Source organism: Ricinus communis, chromosome 5, assembly GCF_019578655.1.
Source record: "Ricinus communis isolate WT05 ecotype wild-type chromosome 5, ASM1957865v1, whole genome shotgun sequence".
Classification (NCBI taxonomy): domain Eukaryota; kingdom Viridiplantae; phylum Streptophyta; class Magnoliopsida; order Malpighiales; family Euphorbiaceae; genus Ricinus; species Ricinus communis.
This window is the reverse complement of record NC_063260.1, coordinates 30,441,913-30,456,376: the sequence shown is the minus strand read 5'-3', so window position 1 is coordinate 30,456,376 and position 14,464 is coordinate 30,441,913. Positions and strand designations below refer to the sequence as shown.

At 33.5% G+C, this 14,464-nt stretch overlaps 3 protein-coding genes and 1 non-coding gene across 6 annotated transcripts; 1 reads left to right on the top strand and 3 right to left on the bottom strand.

Annotated features, from left to right (window-relative positions):
- Window positions 1-683: 683 nt before the first annotated feature.
- On the bottom strand, window positions 684-3,874 carry LOC8289804 (universal stress protein A-like protein). The gene is made up of 4 exons (XM_048373748.1): window positions 3,595-3,874; window positions 1,551-1,672; window positions 1,231-1,349; window positions 684-1,034 (listed from the first exon to the last, which is right to left on the bottom strand). Exons 1-4 carry the CDS (start codon window positions 3,773-3,775, stop codon window positions 926-928), a joined length of 531 nt encoding a protein of 176 aa, XP_048229705.1. The 5' UTR covers window positions 3,776-3,874; the 3' UTR covers window positions 684-925.
- A 1,269-nt stretch (window positions 3,875-5,143) lies between these two features.
- LOC8289803 lies at window positions 5,144-8,433 on the bottom strand. 3 transcript variants are annotated; one of them, XM_015722675.3, is made up of 2 exons: window positions 8,218-8,433; window positions 5,144-5,914 (listed from the first exon to the last, which is right to left on the bottom strand). In XM_015722675.3, exon 2 carries the CDS (start codon window positions 5,880-5,882, stop codon window positions 5,271-5,273), a length of 612 nt encoding a protein of 203 aa, XP_015578161.1. In that variant the 5' UTR covers window positions 5,883-5,914; window positions 8,218-8,433; the 3' UTR covers window positions 5,144-5,270. The 3 variants fall into 3 exon arrangements, with proteins under 3 accessions (XP_015578161.1, XP_002524652.1, XP_048229704.1); XM_002524606.4 differs by having other exon boundaries at window positions 5,144-5,908; XM_048373747.1 differs by lacking the exon at window positions 8,218-8,433 and adding an exon at window positions 6,436-8,193.
- A 772-nt stretch (window positions 8,434-9,205) lies between these two features.
- LOC112535689 lies at window positions 9,206-9,301 on the top strand. The gene has a single exon (XR_003079769.1). It is a non-coding gene; the product is annotated as a small nucleolar RNA snoR1 (small nucleolar RNA).
- A 1,258-nt stretch (window positions 9,302-10,559) lies between these two features.
- Window positions 10,560-13,657, bottom strand: LOC8289802 (cinnamoyl-CoA reductase-like SNL6). The gene is made up of 5 exons (XM_002524605.4): window positions 13,174-13,657; window positions 12,671-12,852; window positions 11,301-11,495; window positions 11,056-11,209; window positions 10,560-10,971 (listed from the first exon to the last, which is right to left on the bottom strand). Exons 1-5 carry the CDS (start codon window positions 13,427-13,429, stop codon window positions 10,673-10,675), a joined length of 1,086 nt encoding a protein of 361 aa, XP_002524651.1. The 5' UTR covers window positions 13,430-13,657; the 3' UTR covers window positions 10,560-10,672.
- Between the last annotated feature and the right edge of the window lie 807 nt (window positions 13,658-14,464).

Sequence of the window (14,464 nt, the reverse complement as noted above, 5' to 3'; positions counted from 1 at the left end):
GGTATTTAATCTATTGATGTTACCCCTTTAAGCATTCCAGAGCATGAATGCCAAATCAGCAACAGGGATTACTTCAGAAATTAAATGGATATGTAAACTGAAAAGGTTACGTCATTTAAGTATTGAAATCATTGTATAATCACAAGTTATGTTATTTAAATATATAATTATTGCATAGATTTAAATCTAACTCCGAGCGCAGAGAATAAAATTCTGATTTTAGAATACATTTTCTTCTTTTCAATTCTGAAGCATCCCAGGCATATCCCAATTCAATACTGCAGTTAGTTTGTATTTGGCAGGTGTTAAGCTGTTCAACGAATCAATGATGAAGTGAAACTCTGCTCAAAATGGGGAAAATTAACAATAATAAGGCGAGGGAGTTGTATCTTTTTCTCAAAGACTACCAGCTACCAGCTTCTCTTCACAGTTACGACAAACACTTGGGATAACAAATATGAATGACAAAGAAGAGAGAAAAATGAGTGAAAATAATGAAGGAAAATATACCGGCATTGAAATTGAGGGGAAACCAACTTAAAGGGACGCAGAAAGCGACCAGTGGATATTCTCAGATTCCTTACATTCCCTCAATCGACACTATCTGACACCAAACTGTTAAATTTTTTAACAGCACTGAGACTGCAACTTGCTACGATAGGATAAGGCTAACATAAGGAAGCTACAGGAAGTGCCCAGGAAACATTTGAGCAAATTATATTTCCAACAAACAGGCAAAGTCCGTGTTTCTTCACAAACAGCAGAGTGCACCAAAGAAGAAATATAACATTTGTTAACAAATCCATCTAGTTTTCCCACATCAACACCGAGCATACCATTCCTAGAGTCAGAGTTTATCAACACAAATGACCTTTCACGGAGTTTATCAATAAAAAAGGAAAAGGTCATTCTGAGAATGACAAAGTCAGTCATCAACAGGATCCTGAGGAATTTCCTCGGCTCTACGTTTGATTGAGATAACAGGGCACTCAGCATGCTTCTGACAAAATTCGCTCACAGTTCCAACAAAAACCCTGCAAATTATATCAGCACAGTGAAAAATTCTTGGTATATGGCGATTCTTTTGACTACAACCATAACCCATTCTGAAAGGCAAAATGAATAAATCAATTGTGTGCAGGAAAGAAGTCAGGTATTATCATCAATACATTGCAATCTACTATAGAACAAGGGAAAATGCCGTTCTGTGAACAAAATGAGTGATTGTACCTCTGGAAAGGACCAAGACCCCGACTTCCCAGAACCAGGAGATCTGGCTGGACTCTTTTCACTTCATGGCAGATTACTTCCTTGGGATCACCTCTCTTGATCCATGCTTCACAAACAACCTAAGTAATGCAGTTGAAACTGGTAAAAGACTAACTCTAGTAGAAGCTATTATAAAATAATGCTCTCAATGTTGTTAGTCTAACTTAAACTCAGAAACATGGACAAGGCATTACAATAAAGTATAAAAACAGTAGGAACTGAGTTAAATGTCATGCCCAGATTTCATATGAAGCACATGTGCAAATGGTGTATTCTGTTACCCCAATCTGATGACATCTATTAACGAAGTACTCCAGCAGATGAAGTCCTTGCACCTTGTCCCTCTGCTTCATGGATTTAAAATCATCAGGAGATGCATAAATGCTATCCATATCATGAAAGCCTAGAAAAAACATAAGACAGCATTTAGCAAGTAATGTTCCTTATATCCAAGCTATTAACATAGTGTTTGCTGTGAAGGAAATCCGCAAATTTATTTGGAATTCATTTTTAAATCCAAATTTAGTGTGTTGGTATAAACAAAATTTCATTCAATATTCTATCTCAATTCATGGAATTGGTTATAACTAAATCAAATTCTAGTTCCGTAGAATTTCTAAATATAAATTGAAAACTAATGAGTTTTGTCTACTATGAAAAAAATTACCCTTAATTCAAATATCTTATCTCTCTCTCTCTCTCTCTCTCTTATCTTAACCATTTTAAAAGAAGAAAAGAATACTTAAACTTACAATATACTATATATAAAGGGCATCTTTAATAAACACATGATTCATTTCATTTAAAATGAACTTTACATTTATTAAACAGCATATTTAACCCCAAAGTTATCTGCTGATGTATTTTATTAAAAATTTATTTGTAAATGAAACAAATTCCACATAAGGTTTGAACCAAACACGATGCAAAGGAAATGCAAATTTAGGAAGGAATGAGCAACGAACTTGAAAAGCACAAGAGTGAAACCTACTGAAGGATCTAAATAAACTCCACAACTTTGATATGCCTATATCTTATTACCAATATTCAAGCTCTCAAGATTATTATCATATGTTTACAGCCCTCCCTCTGCAGTACATGTTATCATGTGGTTTGGGCTGTACTCATCTGTTGATAGAGGAAGCTTATCACTGTGCCAAAGCTCAACTTCCCCATCAAAACAAGTACAGAGAAACAGAAGCGATCAAATAACTGAGCACCAGAGTTAGTAACAGGTTACAATAACATGGATTACAATAGTTATTCCCTTGTCTACATGATGCTTTTACATGTGGATAATTTGATATGTCTACATCTTATTACCAACTAATAACATCTTTAGTGTCCCCAATAATCAAATTTTATTCTATCTTCTTGCTAGTTAGAAATTTAGAGAAAAATGAGGTGGCAAGTAAACACTTAAAGAACAGTACTCAATCCACAAAGAGTGGTACTAGCAAAACATCCTTAAAGAATAATCTAAAGCGGGACAAACTTTAATGACTACATACAAGTCTAGTGTATAGGGTATATGCATGATATATTAGATTGTATTTGGAGTTCATGCAATTGAATCTGAAATTTGAAAAATTAAATCTTGAATATAAGAATTATAAATGACATATGGTTAAGTGTTATTTCAATCCTTATCAAACAAATCTTTGTGTTCCCCAAACAAAGTATTTGGCACAAATCCAAATCCATTATCCAAATCTTGATATCAAACCACAACATAGCAGTTTCAGCCTCAAGCAAACTGAAATGCTGTAATTACACACTAAGAAGAGACACATAAAAAGATAAAAATAAATAAACTCCTTAATTATCACCAATAGAGTCTGTAACTTTTCAAATTCAATCAGACATGATGGTTATAATAACATCTACTTAACAGTTGATCTAAATTAACTAATCAGATGCTCATATTTTGACAACTACGTTAGAGAATAGGTACGCAAGCAATCAAACTTGACATGATTTTGCAAGAAATCGGAACTTAACACGTTATTTATTTTAAACAAGTAGAGTTAAATAAAAAAATTTAAATTTCATAACCCTACACCAAAACACAAAAAGAAAAAATTAAATTTTGAAAAAAGAATTTAATAATCTCATCACCACAAACCAACACAATATATCAAACATAAAAAAGAAAAACGCAGTAATCCATAAAATGAAATACCTAGATTCTGAATTGTTCAAAATAAATATAGCAAGAAGAAAAGTAGTAATTTCAGTGCTCAAAATAGACGATCAAAATAATCGAAAACGCATAACTCAAAAACCCGAGAGAGAGAGAGAGAGAGAGAGAGAGAGAGAGAGAACCGTCTTCATCAGGAACTTGGACATGGAGAAAGAGAAGCTTAAAAGCACTCGTATTAGAGCGTACGATCTTTGAAAGTGTCCAATCAAATGCTCCTTTGCTACTTATAGATGGATGTGGATATCCTTTTATTGTTGACTCGTTCACTCCTATCATTATCCGAGTCGGTTCACTACTTCCCATTATTTAGTTCTCAGCTCACTGAGTCGCTCTACCGGTTCTTTCTTCTCTTCTCGATTCTCCAGTAACTCTCCTTCGTCTGTTTTGAACTGATGAAAGCGTACTGCGCACCTATTGATAAAATAGATTCGATTAGAGAAGAATGCGCTAACGTGCGCTAATAATGTCATCTTAAGGCAAGCGTCAATTGTCATATTTCACATAAAATTTGGCGCGCCTGACAGGGTGGACACTGTTTTTTGTCTTTTTTATGAAATTCTTATTTACCCTTTTAGGTTGGATTATTATTATTTTTAAATAATTTCTACATACTTTTTATATTTTTTTATTATATTAATTACTTTTTATATTTTAAAAATATTATTTTTTTATTTTTCATTTACTTTCTGTAATTATTATTTTTTTAATTATGTACATGAATTTATATTTAATCTAGCACTGTATGTAAATACTTTTACAGATAGCAAATTATTTTTAAAAATATTTTAACGTAATTATAAATTTAAAATTTGAATTCGATATTTTAATTAAATTAAAAAATTTAAAGCAGTGATTCAAATAGGAAAGATTAGTTAGATTAAAAACTATGCATATTATTTTATTTCCACACATTTAAATTTAATTTAAATTATTTTAAAACACAATAAAATAAAATAAAAACCCAACACATACGGTAATTATATACAGTGGATACTGCCTAAGATTCAAACCTTTGACCAAAGATTATGAAATTGAATTTAAATTGCGGCATTCATCAAAAGTTTTACTGTTTGAAGTGCTCCGATCTAGAGAAAGACTAATCCTATTCAATATGACGTGGTGAGACTCCGATGAAAACTTTAAGAAAAAGAAAAAAGGAAAAGTCAAAGAAGGATTACAATATTATTACACTAATTATTTTTAATATATAAATGTATATTTTGGTTTGTTGGGATCTCTCTAACTTTAATACACAGCCTTCTTAGCCTCGTTCTTGGGCTGCCTGCCTCTAAGGCAATTTTTTACAGTAGGTTTTCTCTGTAGTGATCTCTCTGTGAGTGTCGTCTTTCCATTCTCAAGAGAAAATGTGATCTCCTCTAGGAGACAAGAGTTTTAAGGCAAATAGTCGTCTTTTCTTCTCTTTTATCATTCCCTCAAAAGCAATCATACCAAAAACCTCTCGCTATCTCCTACCCCCTTACTCCGCTGTCCAGCGTAGCGATTCTTTTCTTAATTTTTAATGTTAAGCGCGTCATTATTGACATTATAGTTTACTGAAATTTTCTTACATCGCCAAAAACTTCAAAAAGAAAAAGGGGTCTTTTGTTTCTCATCATCCCTTACAAACTCAATCTTCTACTGATACCCCATGCTTAATATTAATTGCTCATATTAATCAACAAAATGGATAAGATAATATTACTAACGAATTACACTTTAATACCAACAATGCGCGTATATATATATATATATATATATATATAGGGAGAGAGAGAGAGGAGATTAAAAGTAGAGTCTATCATTGAGTACCAGTAAAGGAAACCCTACCAAAACCCAAATGGCCATCCTGATACAACTCTAACCACACCTTCTCTACAGCCTCAAACCTTGCACTAACACCACCACCATGCGATGTTTCATCGTCTTCCTCACCAAACCCATCAATTACAATTTCCAAAATTCCATCTTCTGCCCCTCTATATTTCAAATTCCCATCTCTACCGTCATCTGCACTAGTATTACTCTGATCATGACCCTGTGCTTCAGTAACTTCAAGACTGCAGCTTTTCTTGCACTTTCTTTTCTTTCTTGTTGATGATGATTTCCTTTTCTTTTTCACTCTTCCCAAACACTTTCTACCGACCATCCATGGTACTTTAACAAAAGCAAGAGCTAAGAGATTAACCAAAGCACACGGACAACAACAAAGTGCTACACAATCAGCTATCAACCCAGCAGTACATGATCGACAATACTTGCCTGAACATTCTATCAGATCTCCACCTTCATCAACGGTGCTGCTGGTATTATACCTGTTCTTCCTTCTTGTGGTGGGTCCACCGCCACCCTTTGATGCGGCATCATGGGTCCCATCTTTATTACGTGAAACTCGAGGTGGGTTCTCCTCCATTTGATGTGTATAATAATTTGTTTAACCTGCAACTGCGAGAATATCAAACACTAGTATACTACAATACACATTCAAGAAACCACTTGGTTTTTCTTGGCCTATTCTGTTCTCTCTCTTTTTGAAACGTTTAGTGCTTCAGTTTCGAAATATAGACTACAAAAGTTTCTCTGATACAAGTACTACTCCCTAAAATACGTACAAGAAAGGTGAGGATTCTTTAATTATATTCATGCATATTTTATCAAGAAGAGTTAAAAATGTTAGATTTCTGGAGGAAAGGAAAATAAAATAAAGTCACGCGCCAATTAAAGATTCTGATAGCTAGAGTAGACACTGTCCAATAATGGTGGGGTTTTGTTGCTATCCTCTACAAAAGGTGATTCTGAGTACTAGTAGTCGGTATTGTCACCTGAAAGCAACTATTTGTTTCCCTAGCAGTTGCAAGTTTTGTGTGTGTGTGTGTGTGTGTGTGAAGTAATCGCAAGTGGTCAATTTTTATGTGGATATTTAGGTAATAATAGAAATAATAAATGGTGAATTCACAAGAAAGTACTTGGTGAAAGATCATGGGCGCAAAGAAATTGAGTTGCTGCGATGGGCAGAAAGGTAAAATGAAGTAGAGGATGAGGATGGGATGTGAGGTGAAAGGTAAGAAAAGGAAGCTAGAAAATGGAATGTGAAATGGAATAGACAGTACTAAAATCAGTGGCTAAGTTAATGAAATAACAGCTACCATCAATGTTTTTATTGCGTAAATAATGCTACACAGCTTCATGTCTGATTCCTAATTTGGCTTTGGAACAATTCTTGCACTGTCCTATGAAAGGAGACCTTTCATCCTTCCTATTGAGTTGTCAAAGAATATGTATTTGCAACATCACCCTTTTAGTTTTTTTTTTTTCTTTTTTCTTTTAATCATGCGCAGAAGATAGTGATTGTGTATAGTATACCTCTGTATTTACTTTACCTTTCTACCCAATTACCCCATCCTTTTTGTGTTGTGATATCTTTTTCAGTTGTCTACACCACAAACTTAACTTACAAAGCTAAAAGAGAAAAGGGGTAAATAATCTTGAGTTCTCTATAAAGAAAAATCTCTTAAAGAGTAAAAAAGAGAGAAACACAAAATTAGAGGATTTTCTTTCTTTTTTTCTTTTGTTTTTATCAAGAATCATTAACTTGTCAATGACTGACTCTAATTATGACTGTTTTGCTATTAGTTATTACTTGACACCTGACTGTCACACTGCTATCTAACAGCTTAAATGCTCTGACTTGAAAAGGGTAACAACCATGCGCAAAGACCAATTGGTCAATGCGCGTCAACATGCTACTTTCTCTAGTTTAATAATTTGAAGTTTGAACATTATAAATAAAAGAATGAAAAAAGGAAACGTATTTATTCATATGGGTCCTGCTGGAGTATTGATCCAACTGGATGTCCCATAAATAACTACATCAAAACTGGAATTACTTTCAATAATATTTGCAACTCTTATGTGGAAGCCAATTGATTGTTTTTATTAAATAAAATGTGGGAGCCAACTAGGATTTTATTTTAAAGCAGGAAAAAGAAAAATAAAAGCCAGTATACATGTACTAGTGCCCATGTATTTTCACTGATATGTGTAAAACATGAAACATAATAGGTACAGTTATCATTCAATTGGTCGCAATTGGATCCACTAAATCCCAAATTGACATTGTATGTAATCAGATAAACATGCATACGCACAGCAAGGATGACAAGTATTGACATGTGAGGTCTAAGTGTTTCATAAGGAAATGATGCTCCTCTATTCTTATGCATTATACGTTACTATTACAGGAGCTGACAATACAGCCCCACAAAAAATATACACCATAACTATTCCTAACTATCTAGCCAATGGCCATGCATGCGAAACACAGAGGATTAATGTGTTGCCAATTTTAGGACCAAACACAATTGTACTGTCTAAGATAGCCAAGGACTTCAGAAACTACATGTGGATGACTAGTTTGGCACAATGTTGAAGAAACAAACATCCATTTTATCAATCAGTCTTGGTTTTTGATTCAGTGGTACTGAAGTGGGAGCCTAATTGATCAAGAAAAAGAAAAAGGAAAGAAAAAACCAGCATGCATGAATCATTCATGCCCAGTATTAATTGTAAGCGAAAACTCACTGCACAGAGTAAGTACTTTTTAACTTTCTATCACCAGCTCATCATAGATTAACCAACCCCATAATGTGTCTATTTTGTGTCAATGTTAACTGAGACCTTAGCAAACGTAAACATCATGCTTGACCAAACAGAGTAAAGAGAGATAATGTAAGAAAAAATGAACTCACCTCACTGTGCACACTATAATTTAGGAATCTTGAAATGAGAACAAGAAAGAGTAACTGATAACTGCTGCCATGCAAATGCAAGAGAAATCAATACTGCAATTGAAGAAACACACACAGAGAGTATAGCCTTCTCTCTAGTTCTTCTTTTGATTCTAAGTGTATGATGTATGAGTAAGGGAACAAGAGAAAAATAGAAGTTTGATCTGATCTAAGTCACTATACTAATATATATATGCATATAGAGAAATTGAAAGCAGAAGGAATCTAGGAGTCAGTATATGTGAATAATCTATTTCAGTGAGTGGTAAATCTTTATTAATTAATTAATAAGAGAAAACCCAAATTTATTAATGGTAAAAACTCAAAACTCTGGCAAAAAAATGATAAAATAAGCAGGAAAGATCAGATGGGCATATGGGTATTTTGATGAGTTCCAATGACAGCGAATATAGGAAAATGTCTCTCTTCTCTTCACTCAATATCAATTAGCTCTTTCTTTTCTCCCATCGATTATTTATACATGTCTCTGCTAGCTTTTACTTTGAATATATGGTATCAGTGCATGCACGTGAGAGAGACGGTGAACACGTGCGCTCATACTTTCAGACCTCCTTTAAACAAATGGAGAAATATGTTACCGAGGACCAACTTTTTTTATTTTTCCTTTTTATCTGAATTCTTTCTCGAAATCCGAGGTTGATTATATTCATTCAATCAAAATATTTGTAGATTTGATTGGGCTCGTGTCGCGTCTGGTATACCAGGCCCAATTTCGATTCAATAACTAAACCATCAGCCCAAAAGACCAAGGAAAACGCAGAAAGTCCATAAAAAATCTATAAATACTGGAACAAACCTGATGTTTGTATGCCCTACAAGCCCCCATTGGGCGTTATCCGCCGCCTCCTCCTCCTCCTCATCTGTTTCTTCTTCTTCAATTGTTTTTGTTTTTATTTTTATTTTTTTTTTCTACTTTTGCGTTTTCTTGGGCAAAGATGAAGAGTGCTTCTAATTCTGACACCTCTTGTATGAGAATCTCTTTCTAAGAGCTCTTCTTTGAGCACAGATAGCAACTCTCTGAGCCCTTTCTTTTTTTTTTTCTTCTGTGAATTGGATGCAAAATCTGCTCCTTTTTCTTTTATAGTTATCAGTGCTGTCATAATGAAGTGAAAAAATATAGAACTCTTGTTGATCTGTTCATCTGGTACTCTAACGTGTAATTATATAATAATAATGGGCAGAGTACCATATGATCAAATCGGCATAGGTATTGCAAATCGTAGAAAAATACATATGAAGAATCTTGATTGCCAGGTCCTGCTGCAATGGTGGTGTTTATGTCTATGGGTAAGAAAAGAAATCCATCAAACTGATGATCTAATTGAAAGCGGTCATTGGATGGAAAAAGTGCCTTTTGGTGTGCCGAATTTCACCCCTATTTTATACATTCTATATGTAGAAAACTTAATAAATAAATATATTTTTGGTTTTTTGATTGTTTTTTACTATCGACTAATAAGTAGTTCTTCAATAATTAAATTATAATTTAGATTATGAGAAAAAATTAGACCATATTTTTAATAATACAGTGGTATTATTAATTAGTGTTATTTATTTAATAATTCAATGATTTTTAATTGTAAAGGAGGCATGCTTAATTCGAATATTTTTAAAAAATTAATAGAGAAACATATTAATACTCTAATATTATTATGTCTTTTAAAAGGAAAGCACTCAGACATTGAAAATAAATTATCTTTGTAATGATTTATTGATGATAATTGTATAAAAATATTAAGTTTAGTAAAAATTGTTTGTAAAACTTGTTTGAACCTTTACATTATTTCAATATCCTTAGTAAATTTTTTAAAAAAATTAACAAAATTAAAATTATCAAGTACGATTACTGGTGAGTTTAACATTATTTTTATTCATGAATTTTGAAAAAAAATTAAAATATCAAAATATAATATTTAAAATGGCTATAAAAAATTATGTAATTTGTATTTATTTTATATTGCAAATAAATATAAAGTTCTGAATCCAAAGATTAATTTTATATGAAATAGTCATATTAGTAACACATTTATCCTTATCAATGCGAAAAGAAAAAGTGATTTTTAAATGAAATAAGTATTAATTAAAAATAATAAAAGTTAAATTTTAATTAGAAAATGATATAATTTTGTTAGTTAATAGTAAAAAAAATTGGAAAATACTCAATCACTCATGTTGATGCGCATTTATTGTGTATCAATTTACATAATTTACGTTTGCTTTCCCAAAGACTGTTCAGTTCCCTCAAATTTGGTAAATAATTGTAGAAAAAATAAAGGCGCTACTTAAAAAAGTTGTGGCAGACAGTTGTATAAAAGCGTTGTTTATATGCCCACACATCAAAAATAAGAAGCAGAAGGCAGGAAGCTGGTTACATGAAACAGGAAGAGCCACTTTTCTAGCTTTGGTTAAAACAAGTGCGAAGTGTTCTTGACATGAGATTTAAAAGCTTTTTATTTGATAGCTCGAATCGAGCCGGAGTATTGTCGGTTGAAGTCCCACATATCTTGTTTGCAGGCATTCCAATCTCTTTTGCCAGTTTTTCTGCTTCATCTTTCCTCTCAATGATATTATCAAAGCAAATGTACCTTCCGAACGCTCTCTTGTCCATTCCCTCCAACACGCACGCTTGTGCCTCTGCTAGTTTCATCACATCAGTAGTTGCCAGGAGGCCATCTCCAAACATTTCTTGAGCTCCTGCAGTTCCAGCATTTTCAGTTCCGCAAAAGGTACCGGCTTATATTAATTTCTGAAACAAATTTGGAAACCGTGGCAATATACCTTTAAGGTAAGCGATTGTTGCTGTTGGATTTCTGTGAAAGAAGTCTGGACCTGTGATGAGACCTGGACAGATAGTCGCCAATTTTAAACCTTTCTCCTTCGCAATTCTCCAAGCAGCCTTCTCTGCTCTCAGCTTACCCAAGGCATACCAGAGCTGCATATTTTTTAGGACATTTTGTCTAGCTTGTAAAACTCTCAGAAACACATACAGATCACGCAAGGATGCAGTTTGGGTTGGTTCGTACCTTTTTATCCGCACAAAGTGATTCGTCGCTCCAGGAGTCATGGTTGATTACAGGGGAAAGATCTTGTGAAAAGCCATCTCTCCATATGCAGGCTAAAAGTGAGGAAGTGAGCACACAGTGCCTAACTGATGGTGTTCTTGAACATGCCATGATCACATTCTCACATGCCTTCACTTCTACTTCAGCCATGGATTTCTGAGGGAGTAAAAACAATAAATACAAATTAAGAGTTGTTATTGGTTTTATTTAAGAAATGAATTTCTATATTTAAGAATTTACTTGATGGTAAAGCGTAGAAGGGGGAACCGAAAGATGATGATGATGCAATTAGAAAAGGACTTGCAAACTAATCCTCTGGAGTTCAAAAGTACACTGAAATTCAATGGGGACTTAAGAATTCGAGTGCAATAGCAATAAAATAATAATAATAGAAGAAACTGAATCAAACAGTTTGGACCAGGGCCCTGGTTAAAAGAAGAAAAAGACTCGAAGAGTCAGTTTTGAATTCATGTCACCTTCCATCTACACATGTCGCATTCATCTGATAAAGTGGAACCTACTACAATAACTGTGGTCGTTCTCTGTTAAATGACATCCTCTTCTAGACAAATTGGTTGAGTGGGGCTAAGCTGATGCCCTCATGCTAGTACACTGGCTATTAGTTAGTAGTAAATAGAATTCAATTTTATTTAATGAATTTTAATATGAGAATAGAATTCCAATTACAAGAGGGGAAGCGGAAAAAAGGGCATCAAAGAAGAATGCAAAGAAAATTTTATCACAATATAATGCAACCAAAGGGAAGCCCTATGACAAGGAGGAGAAATTGTTGCCAAGAGGGTTGGTGTGTCCTTAATCATAGGACTTAGATATGGAACTACTTACTAGCTATGTCCAAATCTATGAAAACCCACATACAAGGACATATTACCATATTACCATAAGGGAAGGAATTAGGAGGGGAGGAGAAGAATTCTAGGTAATTTGGAAGGCATTGGCTCAGTAGCAAAGACTGATGCTAATCAGTAACACAAGAGAATCTAAAAATGACAGATAATTTACTCATCTTACCATGAACCAGATATATTTGAGTATAATTAGTCATGTCTATGTAATTCTACAAAATGGGTAACTAATATCTCAGTATAAATTCATTCATTTTCTAAAGAATTTAAAAGGTAACGATTTATTAGGAAAAAGTTGCTCTGTGGAAACATAACAATTTATTAGGTACGTAATTATTAATGCATTGGCCTATATATATACATCGATATTTAATCTTCAGTAACTACATACTAAAGTAGATAGTAGAGATGTAAGGGTAAATAGAAGTCCACTGCGTCAGGATAATGAGAATGAAAGGAACTCACTGTATAGCCAGAGAGGCCAGCAGGGTCGGTAAATGCAGAGGTGTGAAAGACGCCACGACAGCCATCAAATGCATCCAGTAGACTTTCTATTTCTGTCAGTTTAGCCATTACTGCTTTGATGCTACTGTTGCTTGACCTCATCTCTCCTGAAGTTTCTAACTCCCTTAATTTCTCCATTTCCTCTGCATTTTCAGGCCAACCCAAGCAAATAAAATTAAAAAACGAAAGGTACACCAGTCCATTATTTCATCCATTACTCACTTTCCTTCGTCAAGAGTTTGCCACACGCACACACAAAACAAACATTAGCAGTGCATAAACTAAAGTTTAGTGACATAATATTCAGCCTGATTACTGAATTACTGGACCTTGATTAGTTAGTCGAACTTTATAGGTACAACTGACGTATTTAGAATCATTTTAACAATGATTATCTTTTCCAAGAAAGAAAAGAAAAAGAAAAAGAATTGTAGATGGAGTAGAAATGAAGAAACGATGATCACCTTCAGTATGAACGATAATTTTGACAGAGTAGCCACGGCGCAAAAGGCGATTAACAATAGCGAGGCCCAGAAAAGAAACACCACTGGTAACACAAACAGACTTATCACAGTCGCCAATCATTTCTGAGGAAGAAACACGCGGCTCTTTGAATTGTTGGTCGTCTTTTCTTGCAGAGCATGCAACTAAGATGCGCTTGATTTCTTCCATCTCAAATTCCATCACCATCCTCCTCTCTTCGGTCTCTAGAAAACCCATATTCTTGAGTTGTGATAGGGTTGAAGGGGGGTGCTAGAGAAGAAAAGAGTTAACAGAAGAAACAATTGAGTGTGACAGCAATATTAGAGAAGTAATTTTTTTGGTAGTTCAGTTAATATATGAAGCCTTGTGATATAAGCTAATGAGTTGAAAACACTAAACCTACAAACACATACACGGAGCATCTATTAATGGCTACTCATGCAAAATGTGTATTCTTCCCAGCCTCAAGTCACAGTTCAGTGGATCAGCTTGGCTTAAGTAAACAACTTTTTATTATTATTTCTCAGTTCAGCAACAAAATGCTCGTATCATATTCTTTCAAATCTATCAACGAAGAGGAAGGCCCGAGTTTAAAATTACTTAAATTGAGATGAAAACTTCATCTACAATTATCGTCATTGATACTGTTAATGATTAGATGAGTTCTATAATCAACTTTCATTTCGAGAGAAAGTTGATAAAAAGTTGCACCAGTGTGCAATTTTCTTTACGAGTGGCTCAAATTCTTCTACAAGCTTAACTTTATGTAATTAAGTTCACATTTGAGTTTATACAATAGTCATTTGCTAAAGTTTCAAATAAATAAATGAATGAAAAAAAAAAAAAAGTGTCTCAATTTATTAACTTCTAATTTCCTGATGATGGAGCCCTTTAATTATTTTTATCCAATTTATATATATTTGTATATAAGAAATTAGCTTCTTCTTCTTCTTTTTTAAAGAAAAATATATATATCAGAATTCAAGGAATTAACTTGGAAAAATTAAATGTGCCATTTTTCTATTTTATAATTAATGTAAAATCAATATCTTTATAGGTATATAATGGAGGTACAACCTTTCTTTTTCGTGTGCACGCCTTTTATAAGTACACGTATAATGCTGTTTCATAATTAATTAATATTATTAAGAAGAAACAGTCAAAATGTGTTAGGTTAACATTAATTATTAATTTGCTAAACTATTAGCAAAGTAGATTTCGGAAGTCAGTTTGCGTTTCTTGTTTTCACAATATTTGGGCATGTAAATCAAA